This window comes from Hemitrygon akajei, chromosome 5, assembly GCF_048418815.1.
Source record: "Hemitrygon akajei chromosome 5, sHemAka1.3, whole genome shotgun sequence".
Classification (NCBI taxonomy): Eukaryota; Metazoa; Chordata; class Chondrichthyes; order Myliobatiformes; family Dasyatidae; genus Hemitrygon; species Hemitrygon akajei.
In genome coordinates, this window is record NC_133128.1 from 40,667,312 (window position 1) to 40,688,117 (window position 20,806).

At 41.0% G+C, this 20,806-nt stretch overlaps 1 protein-coding gene across 1 annotated transcript in view; it reads right to left on the bottom strand.

Annotated features, from left to right (window-relative positions):
- LOC140727203 (transmembrane protease serine 9-like) overlaps positions 1-20,806 on the bottom strand; it is a 125,466-nt gene that overhangs the window by 28,647 nt on the left and 76,013 nt on the right. Inside the window, exons 22-28 of the mRNA XM_073044470.1 lie at positions 20,555-20,622; positions 10,924-11,123; positions 10,773-10,811; positions 6,452-6,671; positions 5,185-5,327; positions 4,737-4,834; positions 2,813-2,925 (exon numbers count right to left, since the gene is read on the bottom strand). Of these exons, the coding sequence (XP_072900571.1) occupies positions 2,813-2,925; positions 4,737-4,834; positions 5,185-5,327; positions 6,452-6,671; positions 10,773-10,811; positions 10,924-11,123; positions 20,555-20,622 (881 nt within the window). The remainder of the gene's footprint in view (positions 1-2,812; positions 2,926-4,736; positions 4,835-5,184; positions 5,328-6,451; positions 6,672-10,772; positions 10,812-10,923; positions 11,124-20,554; positions 20,623-20,806) is intronic.

The window sequence follows — 20,806 nt, forward strand, 5'->3', positions numbered from 1 at the left end:
AAAAGCAGATTAATAAGAGGGCATTTTGCTTGTGAAGCTTCAATGTCTAGCCAAATTGAGGAGGGGTCCCTGCAAACCCAATCAACCACATAAGATAAAAAGATATTTTTTGATGTCTGGAAAATCCTGACCCCCTAGACTACTGGGAAGCTGTAACTTAGACATTTTAATATAGGTTCTTTTTTTGTTGAGTTGTTTGTTAATGGAGGAGCTGGACTTAGTGCAGACCGTGTTGATGTCTGCTACAGAAAGGCATCGGATTTGGTGCATGAACATGGTGTGCTGCCTAACAACGAGTGATTGGCTTTTTCCTGTAATTGCAAGACCATGATGGACATTGGAAATGTAGAATACAAGTCTGGTTCACTGGTTCATTGGCGAGACTGACAGCGGGGGGGTCCCGTGTGGCCTCGGTTTTAGGCCGCAAGCGCAGACTAGGCCTCATGCCACGGGGTTGCCTATTGCAGCTGCCCAGGAGAAGAGTCACCAGATGCAGTGTGGTGTGACATCCAGGCCCCTCCTGCCTGTGCTGCCCTCCAGTGTACACTTGGTGGAAGGCAAGCTGGACTGCGTTCACCTGCTGACTGGTGTGCACTTGTTCTCGCTGATAACATGACACTCAGGAACCTGAGCTGTATAATTTTTTTTGCGTGACTGTATGTTTACTGCTATTCTGTATGTGCTACATCTGCCTTGTGCTGTGTGTGACTGTTGGTGCTGTGTTCTACACCTTGGCCCCAGGCGAAAACTGTTTTGTTTGGCTGTATTCATGGGTCTTCATGTATAGTTGAATGATAATTAAACTTGATCTAATTATTGCTAAATCTTTCCAGTGAATGTCTGATATTTCCAGGTGGAATAGAAATCTACCTGCTTCTGAGAAGCTGGCTCCAAGTACCACACACATTAGGCAAATGTGTGAAATCCAAAGCAGCAAAATGAATAACAGTGCAATAAAGAGCACTGATTTTCATAGCTGGAAAGACACAAAAGCTTTAACTCATTTGTGAATATGTGTATTCCTGGAAATAATTCTAATAATTTCAATTTCCCAGTCATGTTCAACAGTATGACGACTCCATCCATAATTCTAGAGTTCATTGGTACAAGATTAGCAATTAGAATAAACACCCAGAGAAAACTGTTGCAGACTCTCTATAGAATACTGTATATCAACTGGAATGTGACAAATCACAGAATTTAGTCCAATATTTTAGGTGAATCGTACGACATACTCCAAAAGCCTCAAAGAAGATGCAGAGATGGGCAACAACACGTCTTCACACAGTTACGTTTCACGGCAAAACAACATTAGTATCAGAATTTGGAGTTACTGAGCTGACTGCCGGTTGATACACCTATAATTAGATTTCAAAACTAGTTGGGAATGAGTCATTGCTGGAAAACGTGTTTAACATTTCGGCCACTTTTTTGTTACTATAATGAGACATGATTCTATTTCCTAATGGCTGCCAAGATGCAACCAACATGGATGGGAAGGAAAATGTGAAGATGACGTATTATTACTATATGACAGAAAATTGTACTAGAAAATAAACCAGAATGATACAGTCCTTTGGGAAGCTAGAGCTGTTATGCAATCACAAGGAAGAACAGCTTCTGAAGCCATGGATAAAGGACACCTGGATGCATCTCACATCAAGAAAGCAGCCAGAGTTTTATCTGGAGGCAGGAAAATATAAACAGTAAGAAACACCCTGCTCTCAGCCGAACAATGAACTTTGAGGATATTTATGGATTTTGTAGATCCGTCAATAAGAAATGCGATTGTAGAATATGGAATTTCTAAGTAAATTGCAATTCTAACAGTTTCTAAGGAAACAGTTCTCTAAAATAACTATTTCAAAACTGGCAATGATCTTTCCTACAGCAGGTCTTCCAGAGTTATCTTGTGGTGGACAATGGAGGCACCTGCTGTGGTTGCTGAATTTGCTGATTTTATCAGAAGAAATGGAGTTAAACACTTGCAAAGATTCCATTCAGCTTGCCAGAAGGGATTGCTTAGACAGTGAAAGAGTCACTGAAGAAACTCACTGCCTGGGAAATTTAGGCAGAATTTGAACGTGTCATATTTCACAAGTGGATTACCACAAAAAGTGACAGAACAGACTGTGGTGAACTAGATATACCTGTCTGACTGCTCCTGTGGCTCCTCCCACAGACCCTGCTGACTGCTCCTGTGGCTCCTCCCACAGACCCCTGTATAAAGGCGACTGAGGTCTGCTGCTCTCCCTCATTTTCCCAGGATGTAGTGTTGTTCTTCCAGTCAATAAAAGCCGATATCTCACTTCCTAAGTCTCAGCGTGAGTTATTGATGGTGCATCACAGACACCACTGATGGAATTTTATGCATTATTTCAGCCGGATCCTTATCCAATTAAGGAAATCAGGGCAGACAAGAAAATGAAGTTATGGAAGACACAAGTATACAACTGCCAGCTGCGTAACGTCATGTCAGGTGACAGTGTACTTGCGGTGGATTGTGAATCCATTCTGTTTAACATTTATCATGCTGATTCAAAAAGGTTTCTCTCAACAAACTGGTTGACACGTCAAATCATTTGAAAACCTAATAGCTTGCCATTGATTTGCAGTACTTACAACTGGAAATTCGAAGAGGCAGTACTGCCACCTCTTAATCTATCTGCTGAATTTGAGGTACAAAAGCAGCTTCTTTTCCGAATTATGCTTGGGGAGATTAAAGTTCATTCATCTGAGATCCCTCATGACTTCAGAATAATTCACATATCACCTCATCTCTTGTAATAAACTTTACAATCTACAGTCTTACCTGATTCCATCAATCTCTAACCAGTCCCTATCACAGTATCTTGAACCTTGGGATCTCTCTTGGATTTCCAAAACAATGACAGAAAGGACTATATTATATCCTACAGCAGGTGTCTGTTAAAGAAGATGACAACCATTACATTAAGTTAATAACTACATTTGATTTTGAAGTGTAAGCTAGAAAATATACTAAAATATCCAAGTAGGCTGCCACCATTCAAAGCAGAATACAAATAATCTCTAGACCAGATGTTTCAGGAATTAAAATTTCAGGATTTTGAAAACACAGCAGTGATGACGCTTTAATAGCTGTAAAGCATTTTGGATTATACTAAAATAATTATTCATTCTATACATTGTACATTAACATCATTCCTTTCCTAACTTAATTTTTAAAAATAATTTACCTTATTTTTTCTACAACTAGTACAGTCAATGCTGAACTTGCAAAGTTTTGTTTAACCAGTCTATGATCCTCAATTCTATTAACAAGAGTGGTGCTCTTGATTACTGGAAAACCAGAGACTAACTTTGCCGATCCATACTACCATTCCCTACCAGGACCACCTTCAATAGAGCCCAATGCAGTTACCTTTTACCACTGCAGAAATTAGATGAATGCTTTGATAACTATAATTGCTATTTCTTACTTTCACCCTCATCTTTATAACTTCAGAAAATGTGTTGACAATTTCCACTCTTCTCACCCTCAAATGATATATCTCTGACTCATCCTTTCACTCACTCAACTTCACCAATCTGGAAACAGCTTAACAAATAATATCTACTATAAACCCACAGATGTCCACTTCCTACCACCCAGCTTCCCAAAAGGAATTCATCCCATCTTCCCAATCGCTACATCTCTATTGCTTCTATCTTGTCAATTCTATGGCAGCGTGCATTCCCTTTTCATTAAATGAAAATTTCTATCCAGTGTTGCCTCAATACACCCATTCTAATTCTTGTCCCTTAATTTTTTTTAAATTTAGAGATGCATCATGGTAACAGGCCCTCCCAGCCCAACAAGACCACACTGCCCAATTATCTCCATGTGATCAATTACTCTTCCAACCTGTGTGTCTTTGGAATGTGGGAGGAAACCCACGTGGGGAGGTTGTTCCAGCTCCTGACATATAGTGGTAGGAATTGAACCCACTTCAATGGTGCTGTAATTACATAATGCTAACCATGATGGTACCAAGCTACTCCCATACCTCTGCTCCTAGTCCTTCACGTATCTGTATATTAACAGAACACCCCTTGTTCTTACTTTTGACCCCAACAAACATCACTCTTTGTCATTTATGACACCTTCAGTATGATGACACCACCAAGCCTAATTTCAGCATTGCCACCGCAATATCCTAATTCTTCCATGAATTGCCAACAGCATCCATTCCATTCAAGAGGCAACTTTTCTTGCAATGACAATTCTTGCACTAGCTCCATAATTGCCTTTTTCTTCCCACCATCCTGAACCCGAAATGTTCCTTCCAGGTGAAATGGTGATGTATCTTTCCTTTTATGTTAGGTACGTCTCCTTTCCTTAGTCTTTGAGTGACAACAGATCTGTAGTTAGAAGGTGGAGCACCGCTGGACTACTGAAGGACCCAGTGGGTCACACGGCAACTATGGAGATAATCGTCATCGATGTTTTGGATTAAGACCTGCATCAGGACTTCAGATTAAATGATCTGCAATTTCTTGTGTCTTTAGTCTGTAGTTAATACTGTACTTGAAATTCCTTTGGATGAAAAGCAACTATACACCATCTGATATAAAGTAATCACCAACAAAGAATGACTTTAAGAGCTTTAGTTCACTGTATCCACATGCTGTAAGTATTTTGAAACTTTTCCCCATGGATGAAAGCTTCAACGCAGAGGGGGCATTTTGAAGAATAGAAACGTACTATTACTCACGGTTATCGTCCAGGTACAGTCAATCTTGGGTGGGTAGTAGCGAGGGTAATAGGGAGAGCTCAAGGAACCATTCCAGGATATGAAATTACCACCACAACCTAGGAGGCAAAAGTATTTTTTAAATCTCAAACAAAATATAATCACACCATCAGATTGTCTATGTTGTTCTGTTATTATCAATAGAAAGTACAATTGCAACAATGAAGGGAGATTTTAAATCTTCTTTGTCTCTAATTTTTGTTTTTATATAGTCCTAGAACGTGGAAATTTATTTTTACTGGAAGTATTACAATTCAATTGGGATTATCAATTTAAACACATGCACACACAAATCTATCGGTTCACCCACAAGTCCAGTATTAAGGCTTAGGTTTTAATGAAGCCAGAAGATCGATTATTGGTCAACTAGTTCAGAATGCTTTTCATAAAACAATATTCACATATCTACCCTTTTTTCGAATAGCTTCAAAATATGCTTTGAATACTGCACCGCCTCTTCGAATTTTTGATGAAAATGTCACCAACATCACATTGCCGGATGAAGTCAATCTGATAACAGGAGGATTCCAACTGACAGGTGAACCACACCATCTGAAAAACATCATGTTATTTTCTTGTTCGACATAACATATTATAAAAATGTCCATAAACAGCATATTTTAAGAGGCAATATTTCCCAATTTTGTTACTTTTATATAAAACACCTTTGGATTTAAAATTTGTGTTATTTTCAATATTCTTAGACATAAAAGCAGAAGAACTGATTTGAAGTACATTTGTCATTGTCACTTAAGAATAACACATGAACAATTCAATTAGAGCCCAGATTTCTACTTTTAATTCTGAAGTTTATTGCAATATATATTCCACACATTGTCCAAATGTAGAGGACAGTCTCCAGCTTGAAACTTCACATTTCTATCCAAACATTTATTTTTAGACCAAGAACACTTGAATACATTGACATTTACAAAGTTTGAGAAGTAGACCAATTCTTGATGACTTTTCTTTCAAAGCAGATGGACCGCTGCCTCCAAATACATGTCCAGGCATGAAGTTTAAAAGAAGAAGAAAAAACTAAGAGCTCTTAGAACTATCACGATCAGTTGCTGTAACTTTAGCAGATGATCAGTAGAAACCCATTCAGGCCGTCTGAGGTTTCCAGTGATAATCCCTTACAGCCCCAGGGAAGGGCAACTGATATTCATGTTTTGGGCAAAAAGCACTGTTGAAGAAATTCAGGAGGTCAAGCGGCATCTATGGAGGCAAAGGGATAGTTGATGTTTTGACTGCTGCAGAATCATAACTCAAATCATTGCCTATCCCTTCCTCCATTGATGCTGCCTGACCCATTGAATTCCACCAGCAGGTTTGTTTTTGCTCCAGTTTCCATTATCTGCAGTCTCTGTTGTCTCCATTCATATTTAGTACTCTAGTTATCAATTCAGATGTAAATTTTAAATCATATTGAAAAACTAAACTCAGTAAAGCTCAGGATGCCACTCTGCATAAACCACAAGAAACAATCCAGTGCAAATGAACCAAGTTTGCTCCCAAAGCTGTTCCACGACCCAACACCAACTGACAATAGATAATGAGCAAATTTAGGCTTATTCATAGTAAGGAATTGTCAGCTTCATGCTAGGAAGTAAACAAAACACAGCGTAGCGTGAACACATTTTCATTATGTAAATTCCACCTGCTGCCCATCTTACCGTGCGATTATTTTGTTCTGTATGGGGAGTAGGAAATCATAAGCGGATAGTTTATGGATTGCACAGTTTCCTGGAATCGCCCCGTGTAGTGTCAGAATCACTAAGTGTACAATATGCCCTGCCGGAACTCGCAGTCGCCATTGGTAGTACGATCTTTTTGGCCGTGTTAGCGTCAGTGTCCGATTGTTACCTGGTTTTGCATAGAGGTCAAAAGAAATCGCTGCAAAAATAAGAAACAAACTCACAGTACCAAAGGGAATAAGGCAATCCGGTCTTCTCCTATCATTTTGCATTTTCCCCTCCCCCCCCACTTTCAAATCTCTTACTATCTTTCCTTTCAGTTAGTCCTGACGAAGGGTCTCGGCCCAAAACGTCGACAGTGCTTCTCCTTATAGATGCTGCCTGGCCTGCTGTGTTCCACCAGCATTTTGAAAGCATTAAGATAATGCTTTTATCTTAAGCATCATCATATTTGACCTGTATAATGTCATTGTTTGCATATTTGCTTAAAATATGCAAATTATGGTATTATGCATTTCAAATATGAATCACTTTTATTAAAAATGTAATTATTGAATCCTTAAAAGGCTGCCTAGTAACTGTAAACTGGTAGAGACTTCAGAATTTATCAGTGTGGTGTCAGAAATGGTATACTATTCACATTTCATTTTTCACCACTGGATAATGATCAAAATTTCACAAGCCATTTCAAATCAATAGTACTGTCATTTGGAAATTTACAATTCAGGTGCAGAGTTCATCAATATTATCAAGTTCACAACCAACTTACATCCTGCCCTCAAATTCAGTTGGTCTTTAATATGTCCTTCTGCCTTCTTGATCTTTCTTTCTCCTTTACAGAAGACAGATTATCCACCAACATCTACTACAAACCCACTGATACCCACAGCTACCTTGTCCACACCCCCTCACCATGCCCTGTTACTTGCAAATATGCCATTTCCTTTTCTCAGTTCCTCTGTTTCTACCACTTCTATCCTCATGATGAGTCCTTCAACACTAGGACAACCTGGAGATCCTCCCTTTTCAGAAAATGGGGTAACTTCTGCCCTCACTCCATTCCCCACCCTCAGGCAGAAATAGGTTCTCCTTTACTATCCCACCCCAACCAATGTATCCAACATATCATTCATTGCAACTTCTGCCAAAAGAGATGGTTGTTGACTTCAGGAGAGCATGGAGTAACCACTCTCCGCTGAACGTTCACGGTTCCTCCGTTGAGATCGTTAAGAGCACCAAATTTCTTAGTGTTCACCTGACAGAGAATCTCACCTGGTCCTCAATACCAGCTCCATAGCCAAGAAAGCCCAGCAGTGTCTCTACTTTCAGCGAAGGCTGAGGAAAGTCCATCTCCCACCCACCATCCTCACCACATTATACAGAGGATGTATCGAAAGCATCCTGAGCAGCTGCATCACTACCTAGTTCGGGAATTGCACCATCTCGGATCGCAAGACTCTGCAGCAGATAGTGAGGTCAGCTGAGAAGATCATCGAGGTCTCTTTTCCTGCCATTACAGACATTTACACCACATGCTGCACCCGCAAAGCTAACATCATTGTGAAGGACCCCATGCACCCCTCATACAAACTCTTCTCCCTCCTGCCATCTGGCAAAAGGTACCAAAACATTCGGGCTCTCACGACCAGACTGTGCAACAGTTTCTTCCCCCAAGCCATCAGACTCCTCAATACCCAGAGTCTAGACTGACATCTATATCATTTATTATTAAATTGAAATTTGTCTTCTACTGTGCCTATTGTCTTGTTTATTATTTATTTATTTGTTAATTAATTATTGTACTGTCCTGCACTATTTTGTCCACGTTATGTAGTCCTGTGTAGTTCTGTAGTCTAGTGTAGTTTTTGTGTTGTGTTACATAGTCTAGTGTAGCCTTGAGTTGTCTCACATAGTCTAATGTAGTTTTGTGTTGTTTCATGTAGCACCATGATCCTGGAGGAACGTTGTTGTGTTTTTACTGTGTACTGTACCAGCATTTTATGGTCAAAATGACAATAAAAAGTGACTTGATTTGACTTGATCTACAATGGGATCCCACCACCAAGCACACCTCCCACCCACCCCCCCTCCACCTCCACTTTCTGCAGAGATCACTGTCTGTGATACTCTCAACCACTATCCCTCCCACCTATACCCTTCCACCCAATGCACCCTCCCCTGAAACTACAAGGAGTTACACTTGCCTCTGGTTCCCCTAGACTTTACCAACTATTTCATTAATCTATGCCTCCAACATACCATTCATTGCAATTTCTGCCTTCTACAACAGGATCACACCTTCAGCCACATCTTTCCTGCCCACCCCTCCACTTTCTGCAAGGATCACTCTCTCTGTGACTCCCTCACCAGCTCAGCCCTCCCTCTCTATCCCCAAGCACCCTCCTCTGTAGCTACAAAAAGTGTTACATTTGTCTCGACACCACGTCCCTCACCATCATCTAGGTACCTAAACAGTTATTCTAGGTGAGGCAGGTTTTCTCATGTGAATCCTTTAGTGTTATTTATTGCATCTGGTGCTCCCGTTGCGGCCTCGTCTACATCAGTGAGTCAGGACGCAGACTGGGTGACTGCTTGTTCGAGCACCTCAGTTCCGGCTGCCGTTTTAGCCAGGAACACCCAGTGGCCAGCCATTTTAATTGTGCTTGCCATTTTCAAGACCAATATGCCTGTCCATGGCTTCCTCCACTGTGACAATGAGCCTAAATGCAAATAAGAGGAATAGCATCTCTTATTTCACCTGGGCAATCTCCTACTTGATGGCATGAATGTGGAATTCTCAAACTTCTGGTAAGCACTCCCCATCTGTCCCTTTTCCATTTTTTCCTCTTCTCCTGATCCACCTTCCCCCAAGCACCCTTTCCCTTACCTCTACCCCACCCTCTCCAGCCACACCCTCCTCTTACTGGTTCTTCTTGTCACGCTGTCCCTTTATTATATGCTCCACCTTCCACTCTTAGCAGATTCCATTATCTTCAGTCTTTTATCACTTCCATGTAACACTCTAATATAATCGCCACTCTCTCCTCTCTCTCATCTACATATCCACTGTTCCAGCCCTTTCTCCACCTTTTTATACCAACTGTCTTCCTTCTTTCTTTTATTCATGATGAAGGGTCTCAACCTGAAATGTTGACTGCTCATTTCCCTCCATAGTTGCTGCCTGAATCATTGAGTTCCTCCAGTGCCTGGTGTTGTTACAAAATGCTGGCTTCTTACTCAGAGTTTGATAGATTCAGAAATCTGGCAAAACCATGGACTAGCTACCAGCAGATTTAAATTTTTCTTAATTATAATAACATTGCCTATTGTAGCAGCATTTTTAATTCTTTCACTGTTGCCCCTTGGTTATTATTTTTTCATGCCTACAGAATTCCATCATCATAACAGCTACCTACCTAGCATTTCAAAGAGAAGAACGTATTTGCTTAGCTCCTGAGAAACACATCAAAATGTTTTATATTGTTTATTTCTTTAAGGGCATTCAATTTTAATTGGACAAATATGATAGTTCACATTAATCCAACTAACATGTCGTATAAACATTACAACTCACAAACAGAAATTTGTAAGTAAACATGGAAATGGAGTTCTGGAGAGAGAACTAATTACAATTTTTTAAATAAAGATTAAAATTGATATTTACTACAATGTTATCTTTTATTGCCAGGTCAGGAGTTAAATTTAACCACTATTTAGACTACTTTTGTGGTTAAACTTTTATTGCTCATGTCATTATATTGCCATGTCAGCTGAACTACTGTTTCAACACGGATAACACTAGAAGGGCTTATGGGCTGTGCTTATAAATTCTCTGAATTTCAGAAAGTGAAAAGATTAAATGTGAACTAATGCATGAATCTCCAGTGAACTACTGAAGAGGACAAAGTGATAGTAGATTACATACTGCTGTTCCTGTGGGTCTATTATCCTAGATGAACCATTCTCCAATCTACAACAGCAGCTAACAGGCCTCTGTAACCTCTGTGGTGCTGCTCTTGACTCAAGTCAGAAGATTGTGGGTTCATTCTGTACTCTGAGGATCTGAGCACAATAAAAACGTGGATGATGTTCCATTACTCAACATAATGAGTGCGGTCCAAGCTCGGGTGTCATTGGAAGAGATGTCAAGTTGAACTCCTATCTGCTCTCAGATACAACTGGAGTACTCAATGGTGTTATTTTGAAACAGGGACAAATTATTTGATTATCATCACCTTTCTCTTTGTGGGGGCTTATCATTTGCAAACATCTGTGTTTCCAACTGAAACAGAATCCTTACCTGATTTGACAGTTAGGTCATATTCTTCAGAGCCTGAAGCTGCGAACAAAAAAGAAAACACTGTGATGCCTAAGACGAGGACACAAATAAGTACAAGACTGAATTTTAGTTCTGCACAAAAGTTCTTTTTTTTTTGCAAATGAAACACTACCAAATAGCTCAATTGTGTAAACATCAAAATCTTCTTCAGCAGAGGAAATCTCTTCCGAAGAGTTCAATAAGGGGAATTTCAACTTCTTTCCATTGACATGTTGCAAATTAGATGTAGTTGTGTTCTTGATATAGTGTGCTACGTCCTCTGGAGCTGAGAACTTACTCCAATAATAGGCTCGAAGTCCTTCTTCTCCTTCACTGCAACAAAACAAAGGCACAAAGGGGTCAGAGTGAAAATATGTCAACTTCACAGAAACTAGTGAACAAAAACGACAACTTTCCATTGTTGGAATATTCAGAACAAAGCTTATGCATCTGAAGCGTGCAGTAGAAACTCAGGTGTGTACTCAGACATCTCACGTTGCAGAGTCTCGACACAAAATGTCAACTACCTTTGACAAATGCCAACAACCTCCACAGATTCTGCTTGTCTGGTTGAGTTCCTCTAGTAGATTGTACTTGCACCACGTCCCAACATCAGCAGTCACTTGTGTCTCCACATTGTATTTACTTATTTAGAGATACAGTGAGGAACAGGTGCTTCTGGCCCAATGAGCCGCACCACCCAGGAACCCACCTGTTTAACCTTAGACTAATCACAGGACAACTTACAATGACCAATTACCTGCCAACCTTTGGACCGTGGGACCCGGAGGAAACCCACGTTCACGGGGAAAGGTGTAGAAACTCTTCACAGATGGCATCGGAGCTGAATTCTGAACCCCAACGCCCCGAGCTGTAAAGGCGTCGCGCTGACCACTACGCCACCGTGGCGCCCCGCATTAGGAACACTCTGTCACTTCGATCTTTCAATTAACCTTCACATCCTGAGTTTTTGCTTCTTTCTGAAAATCCATTTTCCCTAAATGGCCCACACTTCCTCTTTCCTTCTTGCTGTGTTCACATATTTTCACTTCCTATTATGCCCCATGACATATTAGAATCAAGATTAGAGATTCAAAAACCATTTGTGGAAGTTGTAACATAACAAGTGTAAAATGTGAAATTTGTATGGAGCAATCACCATTGAAGGTTACTCTATTTTAAAGGGCGTATCACATGAATTAACTCCCACATGGCAAGGTGAAACTATTTTCCAATTCACATTGCCCGTACACTTTCTCACATGCAGAACATTCTTCTGAGAATTGCTGTCTTGACACAATAAGATTTTATTTATTGAGGCCCTCCATGAGTTGGGGTTGGTCATGGATGTTGCACCCCAGCTGTCTACGTGATACGCAAACCAGGGCAGGGCAGTATGATCTGAGGGCAAGGTGTTACCCAAGCAGCAAGCTCTGCCTCACCAAGCAGCAGATGGATCCAAAGGATCGGCAGAGACCCATACGGTTTGGCACCTGCGGCGTCGCAGGAGTTGCCACTCAGTTTGGATCCCGATGTAGGACTGCCTTAGGGACTCCAACTCCGGATTTTTCTCTCGGGGTTTATTCCTGAAGCCTTCCCCATGAGAGGGTATCGCTGCAAGGCAGCAGAGGTTTGAGATCAGAGTTTTCCTTCTCTTCTGCCAACTCACGGCTGATAAGCCCCTTCTGCTTGAAGCGACTGGTTTTAAGAAGCTAGTAACCCACCTTTGCCCCTTCTCCCGTCAGTAGGGACGGTTCAGCCAGGTTTATTAGCTAAGCCACACATGAAGGCCAGGAGCTGGACTTGGTTGTCAGAGGCTATTTGAGACGCACACTATTGGGAACATTTAATAGGTAATGGGAGCTTATCCCCACTACCAGCCTCCAGATACAGCAACCTTAATGAACCATTTTATTTATTAGTGATCCTTTATTGTTAGGCAGAATTACTGACAAATTACAAATAGCCTGCAGTGAAATACTGAGATATGATTGATCAATCCAAAACTTAAATGCAATGCCTGAAATTGAAGATTGAACACCCTGCAAGATTCCCCTCACCAACTGAGTAAACATACAGAACTGTACCAAGGGATGGGGGGCTGTGTGGGCACACAAGGGACTACAGATGCTGGAATTCAGTGAAACAAAAATGCTGGAAGAACTCATTGGGTCAAGCAGCATCGATGGAGGAAAAGGGATATCTGAGGTTTTGGGTCAACACCGTGCATCAGAACCCATAATGCTGCCTCCACATAGGGAGCCTTGCGATTCAAAGAACAAATAAAACAGCGTGACCCAATTAGCTTACTGCAAGCTCACTGTGACAAGATATATCAGAGCACACTGATGTAAAGACAATATTGTGCCTCACTGGTCACAGGGGTGATAATTGCACCAAGATAGCAACGTTGAATTGCCATCAGGGTGACGCATGGGACAAAAGGCAGAACAGGGAGAGTGCAGCCAAGTATGCTCGGACATTGGCAAGAGTTGCTGACAGCAAGTGAAACACCCTGAGGAAAAATGTGAGTACGTGGATTAGAATATAATTCTATTGGTGGTAGACATTGTAAATAACATCCAAAGTCAATGGACAAGATTGTCTATGTGAGGATTAGACCAGGGTAATGGGAATGAGATCAATTCTGTGGAAGGATCACCTTTTAGATACATCTACGGCAGGATGTTGGTGCAAGCACCATCTACAGCATTTCAAATATGCTGCCTAAATAAGACAGCCATCTTAAAACTGTGAAGATTAAATTTTAAAAAACTTGAAAGTATCCTGACCGGTCATATCATGGTCTGGTGCAGCAATTGAATACACAGGAATGTAAACCGCTGCCCGATACATCATGGGCACAGCACTCCCCTTGATTGGTAGTATCTACATGAGGCACTGCCTCAAGAAATCAACATCTATCATCAAAGATCCCCACCACCTGGGCTATCCCTTTTTTTTTTTGCAGCTATTATCAGGCAGGAGTTACGGAAGTCTAAAGTCTCACAGCTCCAGTTAAAAAATTTCTTCAACCAACTGGCAAAACCTTAATCATTACAGTATAGCAACTCTTTGACCACTTTGACCATCTTGTACTAAGGTGGGTCTTCCTTTTTTTGTTGTAATTATGTTTTCCTGTAAAAATTATATATATAATTTATGATCAAGTTATGTTTTTCTTGAGAATGCTGCTTTTGCAATGTATGTGCCTACAAGCCAAGTTTTAAATTGCACTTGTGCAGAAACGTACTTAGACCATAAGATATTCTTCCCATAATCTTTGACGTCCTTCTTACTCGAGAACCTACCAACCTTCGCTTTAAATATACCCAGTGACTTGGCCTCTATAGCTGTCTGAGATGACGAATTCCACAGATTCACCACGCTCTGGCTAAAGAATTTCCTCCCCATCTACGTTCTGAAGGGATGTCCATATTTTTTGAACTACAGAAGTCTATTTACACAAAAATACAGAAAATACAAATATCAAGTATTTACAACTCAGTGAACAAATTCAAATTAAAATGTGATTACTCTAACAAATGTTCACATTTAACTTTGACCCCATGTTTAGGATTGAACCCCAGTCTCTGGCACTGTAAAACAGCATCTCTACCTGCTGCACCACTGTGCTCTCTAGCCCTAGATTCACCCACTATAGGAAACATCCTCTCCACATCCAGTCTCTCTAAGCCCTTCAATACTCCAAACAAGAGAAAATCTGCAGATGCTGGCAATCGGATCAACAGACACAAAATGCTGGAGGAACTCAGCAGGCCGAGCAGCATCTATGGAAAAAAGTACAGCCGATGTTTTCGGGCCGAGACCTTACAACAAGATAGATTTCAATGAGAACTTCCCTCATTTTTCTAAATTCGAGCAGCTACAGGCCCCGAGTCATTAAACAGTCCTCATTCATTAAGCTTGTCATTGCTGCGATCATTCTCGTTAACTGCATCTGGACCCTCTCCAATATTAGCAAATCTTTTCTTAGATAAGGAGACCACAACTGCTCATAATACTGCAAGTGTGGTCTGACCAATGCCATATTAAGCATAAAATACTTGTTGTTCATATTCTAGTCCTCTCAAAATGAATGCTTACGTTGCATCTCCCTTCCTTACTACTGGCACACCTGCAGATGAATCTTCAGGCACGCCTGCTCTAGGACACCCTTTGCACCTCTGATTTCTGAATTTGCTCCCCATTTACAATATAGTCTACGCTTTTATTCCTTCTATCAAAGCATGTGACTAAACACTTCCCAACACTGTATAGCATTTGTCACTAATCTGCCAAGTCCTTCTGCAGACATCCTGCTCTATCAAAACTACGTGCCCCTCCACCTATCATTGTATTGTCTACAGATGTGACAAAACTATCAATTCTGTCATCCGAATACTTTACCTATAATGTGAATGAAGCCATCCCAACCCTGTGGAATACCACTAGTAACCAGCAGCTAATCGAGAAAAGGCTCCCTTTATTCTTACTCTTTTCTTCCTGTCAGTCAGCCAATCTACTGTCCATGCTAGTATCTTTTCTGTAATACCACGGGCTCTCATCTAGTTTACCAGGCTTGTGCGCGGCACGTATAGTGTATACTTCTGCATACGACAATAAACTTGACTTTGATTTCCTGTTGATGTAAACTGAAGCTTGAGGGAGGTTCAGTCCACGTTGCTTAACTCAGGGTGACCTTACACATGGCTGAGTTGAGTGCAAGTCAGATTTCAAAACTGAACTATGACCCTGTACTTTTTTCCCAAATAATTTGTTTAAACTAGGAACTTGAACTAGTATTTTGTACATGAACATTACAGTTACCTATGATATTACGGGTATTGCAGTACACATAATTCTCCCTGCTATTTCTACCTTTCTCTTCCCTGACTCAATTTGCCACAATATTTAGGATCTTGAGCATTTTTGTTTCTCATACAAATTGTTCCTACAGTTTCAATATTAATTAATTACAAGTTCTAATATATCAGTACATAAGACCCTAAGAACATAAGTTGGCAGCAGAATTAGGCCATTTGGCCCATCGAATCTGCTCCACCATTTCATCATGGCTGATCCAGTTTTGCTCTCAGCCCCAATCGCCACCCTTCTCCCTGTAGATCCTTCATGTCCTGACCAATCAAGAATCTATCAACCTCTGCCTTAAATATACATAAAAACTTGGCCTCCACAGCTGCCCGTGGCAGACAGTTCTACAGATTCACCACTCCCTGGCTAAAGAAATTCATCCTCATCTCCATTCTGAAAGGACACCCCTACTCTGAGGCTGTGGTCTTAGACTCTCCCACCTTTGGCAACATCCTTTCTACATTCACTCCATCAAGACCTCTCACCTTTCGACAGGTTTCAATGAGATCACCCCTCATTCTTCTTAATTCTAATGAATACAGGCCCAAAGCCATCAAACGATGTTCATACAACAAGTCATTCAATCCTGGATTCATTTTTGTGAACCTCCTTTGAACAACTTTCAGTTTCAGCACATCCTTTCTCAGATAAGGGGCCAAAACTGCTCACAGTATGCCAAATGAGGCCTCACCAGTGCTTTGAGTCTGAATGAATACTCAACATTACAACCTTACTTTTATATTCTAATCCTGCTGAAATGAATGCTAACAGTGCATTTGCCTTCATCACCATAGACCCTTTGTTCTCTCTAACAGTATCAACCTTCAACATGTTGCAAAAACAATCCAGAATGGCCATGATCAGGAAGACAGCAGGAACCAAATAGGATGCTCAGCAGTCAGTCCTATGAACAATTAGTCTAGCATAATGTTTCTCAGTCACCGAATATTGCTCGTACATCTGGGAGAGAAGTGCTCACACAAACATCACCACTACACAGCTCCATACTTGTATGAAAATAATCTCAGGAGCCCTAAAATTCACACCTGTCCAATGGCTCCCAAGAATGAGCAGAGTAGCACCCCTGGAGATCTGTCAAAGAGCAACTTCAGCAAATTTTTACAAGCATATTCAAAATATGCCCAACAACATTCCAGTTCGTAAACTCATTAAAAATACTTTCTCTTTCTACAACTTGAAAAACTTCGACTTATGATGAACACACTGAAAGGCGTCAGTACTGACACACCAACACCCAACACGCCTACCGGCGGAGATCTGATCTACGACCCCACCTTGCTCCTCCTGGGCTTTACTACAGTAACCAGATGAAACTGGACAGCCACAAATAGACACAGAAGTCGACATGCCTAAGCAGTGCAAACTCTACACCACTGGGGCACCAAGTCCCAGCTTGCCCCGTGGTGTCCCAACCCAGGATGTTCTCCACCCGGTCCAAACACATTCCGTCACCGAGATCAGAGACAGCTTTCCACGGTCCATCGACCTGGCCACGAGCTGGAGGAGTGACTTGACCAGAAACAGTTAGAAGTGTGAAGAGGAAAACACCTGACATACGAAACAACAACCTCATACTCAACCTGCAAGTTAACCTTTAGGGAATCCTGCACAAGGCCCACTGCATCTCATTTTTTTTTTTGTATTTTCTCTCCATTTAGAAAATAGTCAACTTTGCATCAAAGCCATCAATTCCATCATCCAAATCACTGATGTTTAACAGAAAAGAATCAGTCCCAACCCAAGTCACTGTGGAACACCACTAGTCACTGGCCGCCAGCCAGAAAAGGCTCCCTTTATTCCCACTCTTTGCCTCCTGCCTATCAGCCACTGTTTTATCCATGCTAGGATCTTTCCTGTAATACTATCGGCTGGTAGCTTGTTAAGCAGCCTCATGTGTGGCACCTTGTCAAAGGCCTTCTGAAATCCAAGTACACAACATCAACCAACTCTCCTTTGTTTATTCTGCTTTCTATTTCTTCAAAGAATCCCAACAGATTTGTCAAGCAAGATTTTCCCTTGAGGTAACCATGCTGACTATGGCCTATTTTATCTTGTGTCTCCAAGCACCCTGAGACCTCATTCTTAATAATCAACTCCAACATCTTCCTAACCACTGAAGTCAGACTAACTGGCCTATAGTTTCCTATCTTCTGCCTCTTTCCCTTCTTGAAGAGTGGAGTGACATTTGCATTTTTCCAGTCTTCCAGAATCTAGTGATTCTTGGAAGTTCATTACTAATGCCTCCACGATCACTTCAGCCATGTCTTTCAGAACCCTGAGATATACATCATCTGGTCCAGGTGACTTATCTACCTTCAGACCTTTCAGTTTCCCAAGAACCTTCTCTCTAGAAATGGTAATTCACATACTTCATGACCAATGGAAGCTAGAACTTCCAGCATACTGCTAGTGTCTTCCACAGCGAAGACTGATGCAAAATACTTATTCAGTTCATCCGCTATTTTGTTGGCTTTGACTTCTCTTGTTAGCCACAGTTTTGTCATCTTCCCTTTAGAATACTTTGGGATGTATATATCTGTGTCTTCCCAATTGCTTCCAGAACTTCCAGCCATTGTTGCTCTGCTGTCATCCCTGCAGTGTTTTTTTCCAATCAATTCTGGCCATCTCCTCTGTCATGCCTCTGTAATTCCCCTTATTCCACTGTAATACTGATACATCTGACTTCTCAAATTTCAGGGTGAGTTTGATCATATTATGATCACTTGCCCATAAGTGTTCTTCTACTTAACCTCTGCAATCAATTCCGGTTCATTGCACAACACCCGATCCAGAATATCTGATCCTCTAGTTGGCTCAACCATAAGCTGCTATAAAAAGCCATCTCATAGGCATTCTAGAAACTCCCCCAGGTGTAACCCTGCACCAACCTGATTTTCCCAATCTACCTACATATTGAAGACTCCCATAACTATTGTAATATTGCCCTTTTGGTACGCATTTTCTATCTCCCATTGTAATTTGTAGGCAACATCTGTACTACTGTTTGCGGGTCTGTATACAATTCCCATCAGGGTCTTTTACCCTTACAGTTCCTTAGCTCTATCTACAATGATTCCAAACCTTCCAACCTTATGTCAATTCTTTCTAATGATGTGATTTCATTGTTTTTTTACCAACAGAGCAACGCTGCCCCCTCTGCCTTCCTGCCTGTCCTTTCGATACAACGTGTATCCTTGGATACTAAGCTCTCAGTTACAATGTTCTTTCATCCATGATTAACTAATGCCTACAACATCATACCTGCCATATGTAACTGTGCTGCAAGTTCATCAACCTTATTCCAAACACTGCACACATTCAAATGTAGCACCTTCAGCCCTTTATTCACTCTTTTCAGTTTTGTCTGCCTTTTACGTTGACTGCAATTTTTCCCTCTCCTCACTACACATTGCCTCTGTAAATCAGCTATTTCATCTTCAGCACTATTATCCTCTTTTCCTACGATACTTCTTGCATTGAAATATGGGCAGATCAGGACATAAGTCACACCATGCAAACCTTTTTATTCCTAACTTTGTCTGAGGTCTTACTAACATCTGCCTCCACAACTTCTCCACTAACTGTTCTGGTACTCTGGTTCCCATTCCCCTTCAAAGCATTGCCAAACCTTTCTGCTGGGTTATTAGTCCCCCTCCAGTTCAGATGCAAACCCTTCCTTCCGTAGAGGTTCCACCTTTCCTGGAAGAGAAAAGATTTATGATCCATAAATCTTATGCCCTCCCTCCTACACCAATTCCTTAGCCATGTATTAAATTGCATAATCTTCCTAGTTCTAACTTCACTAGCATGTGGCACAGGTACAGATCCTGAGATCAGAATCCTGGAGGTTCTGCCCTTTAACTTTGTACCTAACTCCCTGAACTCCCTATTCAGAACCTCGTCACTCATCCTACCCATGTCATTGATATCTACGTGGACCTCGACTTCTGGCTGTTCACCCTCCCTCTCAAGAATGTTAAGGACTCAATCTGAGATATCCCAGACCCTGGCACCCGGGAGGCAACATTACATCCAGGAATCTCATTTTCGCCCACAAGACGCCCTGTCCCTAACTAATGAATTCACAATCACCACAGTGTGTCTCTTTGCCCCACCCCTGTCCCCAGCCTTTCCTTCTGAGTCACAGAGCCAGCTTCAATGCCAGAAACCAGACCACTGTGACTTTCCTCTTTAGGTCATCTACTGACAGAATCCAAAGTGATATACCTGTTGTTGGTGGGGTGGGGGAGATGTCCACAGGGGTACTCTGCACTGGCTCTGTAACCCCTTTCCCCTTCCTGACTGTCACCCAGTTTCCTGTGTCCTGCACCTTAGGTGTAACCACCTCTCTAAATGTCCTATCTATTACCCCTTCAACCTCCCAAATGATCTGGAGTTCATCCAGTTCCAGCTCCAACTCCTTAACATGGATTGTTAGGAGTGTTAGATTGTTACTTGAACACATGCTTTTAATATTCCTTTGACAGTCTTTTCATTCCAAAAACTTTTGTTGGAAATAGTTCTACTATATGATGCTATGATCCCAAAGAACATTTTACTAGTTTTGATAATATATTATCATATAAAATTTTAATTTGTTAACTGTTTAATGGTTAAATTGCCTCTGTTTTTTGGGAAAGGATTATAATGCATTGATGTTCTGTTGGCTAAGATATTGTTTTATTGCAGAAAGCAGGTTAAAGGAAAATAACAGGGTAATCAAATACTTTTGGAAGTAAGTTAACTATAAACGATATGTATTTCAGCAAGTAATTATGAATACTTTCCAATAACATACATCCAAATAGCCATAAAGGCACATTTAACATGGGTTAATACAAAAGAATTATGCAGGCTCTTGTACTCACCTAAATGCAGTGATGACAGATTTCAGGTAATATTTCCCCAATATAGATGGCTCGTACAGTTCTGAAAACTGTCATTTAAAGAGTGCAAGAGAAAGAATAGAGTTAAAGAGGAAAATTTAGCCTGTGGAATTGTATTCAATTTTATCAACAGTGATCCACCCCCTGCAATTAAATTCTATAAGAATCCACAAACCATTCAGGTAACAATAAAAAAATAGTGAATCATATTTAATTTTCTAATTAAAACAAATG